The following is a 9,226-nucleotide window of genomic DNA, read 5'->3' as shown; positions in this document are numbered from 1 at the left end:
GCTTGAATAAGAAGGATCAACAAAGAATTTTCATGTATAATGAAATTATGTTTTAAAGAAAAGCTTACTCAATTCAAGGCTCAAAATTATAATTGATATCACATCTAAATTGGCAATTTCATTTGAATTCACAAATGAACTAAAAAGGAATGCAACAATTGAAATGGATATTACATACATGACAAAACAACTAGAAAACTCACTTGATTGATTTTCAATGGTTCGCCCTCAAGAAGACGAGCATCTGCTGGTATTATATCTCCAAGTTTCATGCTGATGATATCACCTAGAACCAGGATTGAGCCATCTTGCTCATTCCACCTACTGTCTTAAAGAACCTGAACAATATAGAATTTGGAAATAAAACTATAAGGAAAATGATTTCATAGGGCAAAAAAAAAAGAAAAATAGAAAGAGAAAACTAGACTAAACTAATAATTAGGCTAAATTAGAGTTGGCAGCCATTAATGTGAAAGGAATTAAATGTTAAATATGACACCTTTACTTTTAGAGCAAGACGAGCATGAGAGAGGCTACAACATTACCTGCATTATTTTCCTTAATGAAACTAATTGTTGAATTGATGAGAAGCAGAGTGATGATACTCACAAAGTCTTGCCCTTTCAGGGGGCTTCCCTTATATACAAAAGTTTAAGGAACAATTAAAGTCCTTTATAACAAAAGCATAAGAGACTCGAAGAAGTTTTTTTTGGAAAGTTTAACAATGAGAACTTTGAAAGCTAAACATATAAGCGCAAATTGTCATTATAGCAGCAGCCTTTATAACCTATGACAGAGGATTCCACATAAAACTCAAGAACTTCAAAAGTTTGCTTTCCTGAAAGATAATTTATAAAAAAAAAAACTAGCACTTCTTATTTTTTTTCTTAGCTTTAATTGAAAAATAGCACTAAGAGAAAGGAAAGGTATGAGATAGGATGAGTTTTGAAGCTTTTTCTTTTCAAGCTTGTTGTGCTCGAAAATGGTGAGTCTCTCCTCAACTTTGCCTTCGAAGGAAGGCGATGGTTGAGAACCAAATGAAGAGGAAACAAAAGCAATAAAATTGAAATAAGAGGAAGAGGATAATGAAATCAATGGTGAGTTTGATGGGAACCACTTGGTAGTGAGGAAGTGAAAAAATATTTAGCCTACATCAGAGTTGCCTCGTCAAAGCTTAGCTAGTGATTTTACAATGGAGGTTAATACCATCTCGACTTATGGGACAAGGCAACACCACTGATCAAGGAGTTATCGGCAATGCGATGATGACCTGAACAAATGGGTACAACCAAAGGGAGACGAAGACACGATGAGAAGTGAATAAGACACAAGGATATTTTAGTCAGATAAGGAAGTAGTTAAATGAATAAAATAATAACCTTGGTCCTTCAATGACATTTGTGCCTTGGGACCAATTTCAATTTCAACTAGGTTATTTTCACCAATTTTTTCCTATTTTATTTGTTTTGAGATATTCTAATTGGTCTAAAAAATGTGAAGATATAATACTCTCAATTCACTACATAATTTTTAAAAAGAATATCTAGCTTTTTCCTAAGTACATTTTAATATACTTCTTCTGATCCAAAATATAAGTAGTTCTTTTTTACAAAAAGCAGCATATCAATAAAATCCTTATACTCATGAAAATATATATTATTTTTTCCTTTTATTCTTAGTTTCAATTTATAATGAATAAAAATAAAATCATAAATTTATAAATACAAGAATTCAGGTAAATAAATATAAGGAATAAAATAAATTTTTTAACAAATACTAAATTATATTTTGAACTTGAAAAAAAATACTTATATTTTGAACAAGAAAGAATACATATTGGAAAAATGACAAATAAGGACCCTCTAAGAATATTAATCTGAATAAAGAACCATAACATTTTGAAATTCTAATAAAGGTCAAAACTGTAGTTTGTGAGGTAGGATTCACTAACGTCACTTGAGAATTTACTAACCCAACTTAAAAAAATTGCTAACGTATATTATGAAAACATAAAACCCCACTTGAAAATTGATTGTTTAACAAAAGTGTCACTTGAGAATTCACTAACCTAACTCAAAAAAATTTTAACATATATTGTGAAGACATAAAATCTCACTTAAAAATTAATTGTTTAATAAAAAATCTCAATTTGAACAAGTCATTTTTTATTAAATAATTGATTCTCAAGTAAGATTTCATTTTTTCACAATATACGTTATTCCAAATTTTGGTTAGTAAATTTTCAAGTGACGATTTTTTTTTAAATAATCGATTCCTGAGTGAAGTTTCATATTTTCACAATATATGTTATAAAATTTTTCAAATTGAGTTACTAAATTTTCAAATTGCACTGTTTATTAAACAATTAATTTTTAAATGAGATTTTATATTTTCATAATATACATTAATAATTTTCTCAAGTTGAGTTAATAAATTCTCAAACGACGTTAGTGAATCCCATCTTACAAACTATATTTTTTTATCTCAATCAAAGACCATAATCCTTAACTAAAATTTTAAAATATTATGATCCGTAATTGTGATTAATGTCCTTAAAGAATCCTTAATTATCATTTTCCCATACATATTTAGGAAAAAAACAAAAACTGATTCATGAAAATAAAGGCCTTCCGAGGGTCAATCGTGGTTCCATTACTATTATCTAATCCAACACCTAAAAAAATTGAATACCTTGAATAATTATGCCATATTTTCACTTAATCTGATTATGACGATGACGATGACGATGACGATGAAATGATGATTATACAAAAAAAAAAAAATATTGGTAGTATAAAAAACATCAGACGTAGTCCCCCACCCTACGAACGGCATGCCAACCGGTATTTCGTCTCGCTTTTGAATATTCTTGCTCTTCTGTAGCTTTCGTACACAGGATATAGTGCTCTTTTTTTATCCCTTGATCCAAGGGAGTATTTCCATCACAATTTCTGTAACATCTTCCATTTTCTGTCTAGTGGGGATCATTAAACACCAAGTATGAAGTAGTAATATGAAAGTACACACGCATGCAAAACTCCTTAGCAAGTCACCGAATTGGCTAATTTACACCGCCGAACAATTCAACTCTCTTTTCAGGCTCCAAAATATAACGCTGAGAGCCCAAAACAAGGTATACATTATCGCTCCTATTTATGCACTCCTGACGAGCCGAAGCAGAACCATACGTAACAACATACCATGTAGTTCACGTTCTTGCGTTGTTCTAACCCTAGTTCTTCCTCTATTTTTGTCCAGTGTATGTTAGTTCTTCACGTTTTCTTCATCCAATCGTGAATTTCCCATAACAAATGGGTTCTTTCAGTTCCCCAAGAGAAGCAAAGCATACAGTGAGCAATATCCAATTCTGGTTTATGCTTCAATGGCCATCCGAAAGATAAAATTACATGCATAGAGCAGATGAGGACACTCAACATCAAGACTTAAGACACTCTGCACATGACTAACCTCTTTTCAAACGACAAAAATGTCTGATAGGAGGTCCAATAAGATTGACTGCAGAGAACGAATTATACATCACTGCCAATTATTCATAGTGATGCTGCTAACAATTTCATTCTTTTATCTAGCGCTTCTTTTAGAAAAACTTTCCTGAAGGAACAATTGCAAGGTGGAGACAGAAAATGCTCAACAGCGCAGCAGGGGCAAAATATACCTCATGCAGAAATTGACTGGTTCCTGGATTAAGCTTCAGTTCCGGGCTCCTTTATTTGGATTGATGTCTTTGATAAACTTGCTTCCAACTCATTCAATTCATCCATGTCTAGCTCATCATCATCATCATCTTCATCAATTGCTTCGGCATTAGCTTCTCCTTCAGCCTCAGCACCAGTTGCTGTTGAGGTGCTAGGACCACCATCAGCATCGCCATTTGCCTGTGGCTGAACAAAACACAACAGGATATACAGTCAATTTAAGAAAAATGCACTTAATTCGTACATCTCAAATTAATCACAAATTTAATATAGCAAGGGAGGGTGAGAAATGGTGGGAGATTGAGAAAAGACAACTAAATCTGGAAGCCATCACTTTCCCTGGAATATATAGAAGCCCTTGCATCATAAGCTTCAGTAGGCATGTGAATTATATTACGCTCCTTTTCTCCACGAGCACACATTTCTCTATGACCAAATTAACACACTATCATCCTGGACCCTTTCCAGCAACCAATGCATCGCGTAGGTTTTTTATTTATTTTTTTTTTGGAAGTTTGATTTGACAGGGCAATTACTCAGACGTCCAAGCTTTACAATCAGTTGTTCATTAACCTTGATCATTTCTATTCTACGGATCGTTATTACAGATAGGTATCTTGTGTCAACACTATGAAAGCACCAGGTAGTACCCAAGAAATAAATTAACCACTGGTCTTTCAAGATACTTTGGCAATTAAAATCTAGCTAAATTATAATACATATTCACTTTGAAGTAATGAAGAGCAAACACAACAAATTCCAAGACAACCTGCGACGATGCATCTAAAACATCAAGCAAAGAAATTAACAAATCAACAAGAACATTTGGCGTTAAATTCCCATCCCCATTAGTTCACCCTCACCCCATTCAAGTGAAATTTATTGCCCAAACAGAGTTTGACCAAAGACCAGCTACCCAAAAAAAAAAACAAAGGCTTTATCAAATTATGCTGGATACTATAACCATAAGAAGTTAATATATTAAAATGATCAATACACATTTATAACGCATGCTAGTATGTTACTGCTACAATTCAAGAAGTTAAATATCATAAGTATCAAATTTGGAATCACAAAGGCTGCTTCCCCATTTCCATGAAAAATGCAAACGAAATATAAACAAATACAGATGAAGAAAACCAACCTTCTGTTCATTATCACGAGATTCTGGCTCTCTTTGATACTTGTCATATGCCTCCACATCATCCACAAACAAGCTAGCATTAGACAAAAATAGCTCGCGACCACTGCAAATGAAAGGGGAAATAACAAAACATGATCAGCAAAAGACGCCAAAAGTTAAAGCCCATCAGCTTTCACAAATGGCTTTCAGGAGGAGCATCAATTTGAATAGTTGGGCGCATATATACAAAATCACATGTGCAAGGGAGTAAAATGACGCTGCATACCTCATGCGATCATTCTTAGCTCTCTCTGCCTGTTGTTCAGCCAAATTGGCATCTCTTTCTGCAATCTTCTTCTCCTTCCATTGCATGAATAACTCAGGAGTCATAGGAGTAGTAGTTTGTAATTTGGAGCGCTAAAGCAATGAAATATTATGTTAGATAAATATCAAATGGCATAACCTACGCAAGAAAACCTTTTTTACCTGATCTTCAATTTCCTCCTCAATTGGCATCTTTTCAGCCTCTTCCTCCAACAGGGCCTTCATTTGAGATTTTAAAACATATCCAGGGGGAAGGGCATGTCTATAGTGGCAATTCTTACCACCATTTGGGCAGACCCAAAACCAACCATATTGCTTCTTCTCCACTGCCTCCAAAAAATGTTTACAGACCTGAACAGAATACACAAATGAAAACAAGCGTTGCATGTCAAATGGCAAATATGATATGAAAAAAATGACTTTCACCCAACATGTGCAGCATGACCGTTATGGCATGTTTGGTTGGAAGGATTTGGCTCCCCTTCATTAGGTTAGAAAAAATGGAGGAAAGGGGATGGTAATTTTTAATGATTTTCTCCCTCCCTTCCAGAAGAGGGTAGGTTTCGAGGGGAGGGCTGCAATTAAATTTCACTATGATTAAATTAACTTCTAATTTATGTATTTCCACGATTGGCATTATCCTAACTTTTAAAAAAATCATGTTCAGTTCAACTCAGCTTCTTCCTCCATCTTGCCAACCATGCATCCAAACAAACCATTCTGTTTTTCCAACTGAGAGGGAAGGAGGGAAGAAGCAACTAAAATTTGACACAGTTAGGTTATAATAGTCTATCCCTCGCTTCCCCTTCCAAACTAAACAACATAATATTAAAATCCTTCCTCTTCCCTCCCTTCTAACCAATCCAAACAAGGAAACATAAAAACCCCTCCATCCCCCTTCCCTCCCCCTTCATTAAAACCCTCCACTCAATTGAACCTAACATTACATTAATGTGCCAAAACCAAATTGAATAACTGAAAGGAGATGACTCAAACAATCATGACAGTGACGGTTCAGACGAAACCCAAGAAACTTACTATGTCAGTTGGTTTATTCTGGTTATACTCGGTTTTCTTTGATTCCACCACTTTCTCCAAGGTCTCTTGATCCCAATCCTCCATCGTTTCTAGGATAACCATACAAAAAAGTTAATGAAGGAAATTTTTCAATATCAAAAGTCCAAAACACCAGACAAAACCCGTACTATCATTACTAAAGTTCGATGCAAAATACCCTGGTCACGCTTATCGCTGTAAATGTCAATCTTTTCCCCTTTCCTCTGAACATTCAAATCATGAGAGAACTTGCATTTAAAACCCTTGGTACACTGTCCGGCTTTGAAAAACTCACATACTATGGACTTGGGATCAACACCTGGCACAATGCTCTCATTAGTTTCCATAAAACTAACTAAATCTATTCGGGAGAAAAAGATGGTTAAATATACAAAGGGATACAAGTTCAAGATTCTTACCAACTGGCACTTTAGGCTGGGTAATAGCCATTTTGAACAACTCGTTTAGCTCCTTCTCCTTGGCCTTGTCCTCCTCCTTCTTTTTCTGTTATTATCGTTACACAATCAGTCCAAAAAGGGTAGAACCATGTCGCAAATTTTGGAGCTTATACATTGCTCCACAACCCAATTGACAAAGTGGAAGATGCATGCAATTGATTAGAAATTGTAAAAATATTAAATAAAAACATTGCAAAGGAAAATATTGAAGGAAATAATTTGAAAAACATCGGGACCTTGGCTGCGGTTTTGGAAGGATCAGGCTTCGGCTGCACGGACTGCTTGAGGCTCTGAACGTATTTCTGGACATTTTTGCTTTTGTTCTTGTTTTTTAGACCAAAAGTTTTATCCTCTACGATCTTCTGCTTCTTTGCTAAATCAGCTTTCGATTGCTGCTTAGGCGGCATCTCTGATCAGCATCCAAAAAAGAAGCTTCGATTTTCCAGAAAATAGGGAAGAACAATATGTACAAAATCAGGGTTCTAATATGTTACAATGGAGAAGGGCTTTAGCAGATGAACAGATGTTGTAGTACGATGTGCCGGGAAGAGGGTGTCAGGTTAGGGTTTGGTCCCTTGGGAGAGCGGACGAGGTCGAGAAGCTTACGAAATATCGAAATTCCCGATGTACCCCTGAAGTCTGTGCATGTCAGTATGGGCAGACTACTGTGGCTTTAGCCTAATGGGCCTGGGACCCTCTTTCATCGACTTCCACGTTACTTAATCCTAATGGGCCTGGGACTCTCCTCCACCAGCATAACTTTTTGACTCCTTTACATTCTTTAATGTATATCTTTTTTTTAATTAAATGTTTGTTTTTAGTTTTAACAATAATTTTTTGTTTAAAATTTACTGTTTATATAATTTTTTTATATTTATTTTATTTTATAATGTATGATTATAATTATGGATCTCCCGATTCACGATTTGAAATAAATTTTATCCAACATTTTTATAACAGTATTAACTAACGATTACAAATTAATATACTGTGATAAAGTAAATCGGCTAAGGTTTAAAAAAACAATAGATAAAGTAAATCGGCAATCGTTATTGTTTAAAATTTAAAAATGTCTAAACAATTCATGTTCATGTCTGGTTGATGATTTGAATTTTACAAACTAAATCTTTTTAACATATATAAATTTCCAAATAAATTTAAGATTTTTTATGAATCTTTAAATTCACAAATAAACAAACGCATGTAATTTTTTTATAATATTTGAATCTAAATTAGTAAAAGAATTTAATTGAAGTGACCATATTAAAGTTGAGTTTGGAAAAACACAAGTTGAATTTTCATAATTTTTGAAATTAATAATTTTAATTTAAGTTTCCATATTCACTGAAAGTTATTATAAGTGACCACCTTTAATTTTTACTTGGTTGTTAACTTGAATTTTGAAATTGTTGTTAATTTTTAGATTTATATGTGTTGATATTTTTTATTTTTTATTTTTGCTAAAAATGGCATGAAGTTCGAAGCTGCAATATTGTAACAATTATATTTGTATCATGTTAAAGATTTAACCCCAGGTGATGCTTCAATGGGTTAAGTACAAATTTATTTTTGAAATTTCCATGAAGGCACACCTAGTACTATTAAGTTTTTTTTTGGCACAATGTCATTCTAACATTTTTCAATTTAATACAATGTCACCTTGCAATTAGGATTTGATCAAGTTGTATTGTTAACTTGATAAATTTGATTGTTAGCTTCCTACCTTAAAGTGCCATGTCTTCAATGCCCATATCTATTCCTCTAGTCACATGGGTGAGAGTAACTAGAATACCATCATCATTTCTTGAGTCTTGAACCTCCATCAATGTCAAACCTATCTCCAACCTACCCCTACCACATCTCATACATAGTGAAGAAGGTAGGATGGAGTGAAGGATGGATGGAGATGAATCACATGGGCTCCTCCTTCAATAGCAATGATCAAGGAGTGAATGAATGGAAGGGGTTAAAATCTAAGAGGAAAAGGATGGAGATAATAGGGCAGCGCGTCCAAATCTAGTTCAAGAGGTAATATTCCCAGTAACATCTGTAACATTTTAATTTTAATTCTTAGATAAAATTAATTAACTAAGGGTATTTATGTAAAATTAAGTATCTAATGGTTTATTGAAGATTAAAGGTGGCCAAGAAGCCTGCTTGTGATGGATGCAGCCTTTTGGATTTGAGTTTAAAGGTGTTTTAGGCCACCTGGGCCCAAAAGGGAGAGCAAGACCGAATTGGGCCTCTCCGTGCCATCTGTTACAGTAGATTATTGAAATTTTAAAAGAATCAATTGTGAAACATGACTATAAAAGAACAGAAAAGGAAAGATGATAGTGACTTGGTATGCTAAGGCTTCGCTCATAAGGCACTTGGGTATGATTTGGAGTCTTTAATCACTTTGGGTAAGTTGTCTACACTTTCCTTTTCCCTTCTCTTCCATTTTTACACATCTTTTGAGTTAAGTTTTCTCATGAGTGATGAATTTTTAAAAATCGAGCTATGAGTATGAGCTCATTAGTTCTAATGAAATTAATGAGAGTTATTTA

General features: G+C 34.0%; 1 protein-coding gene across 2 annotated transcripts; it reads right to left on the bottom strand.

The window, feature by feature from the left end:
• Nucleotides 1-3,001: 3,001 nt before the first annotated feature.
• LOC129300775 (zinc finger CCCH domain-containing protein 21-like) lies at nt 3,002-7,304 on the bottom strand. Of its 2 annotated transcripts, XM_054939368.1 has the most exons (9): nt 6,914-7,304; nt 6,639-6,723; nt 6,398-6,538; nt 6,202-6,290; nt 5,326-5,514; nt 5,126-5,256; nt 4,861-4,963; nt 3,677-3,902; nt 3,002-3,516 (listed from the first exon to the last, which is right to left on the bottom strand). In XM_054939368.1, exons 1-8 carry the CDS (start codon nt 7,082-7,084, stop codon nt 3,705-3,707), a joined length of 1,107 nt encoding a protein of 368 aa, XP_054795343.1. In that variant the 5' UTR covers nt 7,085-7,304; the 3' UTR covers nt 3,002-3,516; nt 3,677-3,704. The 2 variants fall into 2 exon arrangements, with proteins under 2 accessions (XP_054795343.1, XP_054795342.1); XM_054939367.1 differs by having other exon boundaries at nt 3,002-3,902; nt 6,914-7,303.
• Nucleotides 7,305-9,226: the final 1,922 nt, after the last annotated feature.

This window comes from Prosopis cineraria, unplaced genomic scaffold, assembly GCF_029017545.1.
Source record: "Prosopis cineraria cultivar Desert tree isolate PC_DT_omini unplaced genomic scaffold, ASM2901754v1 PC1743, whole genome shotgun sequence".
Taxonomy (NCBI): Eukaryota; Viridiplantae; Streptophyta; class Magnoliopsida; order Fabales; family Fabaceae; genus Prosopis; species Prosopis cineraria.
This window is presented reverse-complemented; position numbering and strand designations above follow the sequence as displayed.

Excerpts from the sequence above, each read along its gene's own strand:
- LOC129300775 (XM_054939368.1), bottom strand. The coding sequence starts at position 7,084 with ATGCCGCCTAAGCAGCAATCGAAAGCTGATTTAGCAAAGAAGCAGAAG. Across the intron at positions 6,724-6,913 it reads CTTCCAAAACCGCAGCCAAG|AAAAAGAAGGAGGAGGACAA; the intron begins GTCCCGATGTTT and ends CGATAATAACAG. Across the intron at positions 5,257-5,325 it reads AGGAGGAAATTGAAGATCAG|CGCTCCAAATTACAAACTAC; the intron begins GTAAAAAAGGTT and ends TCATTGCTTTAG.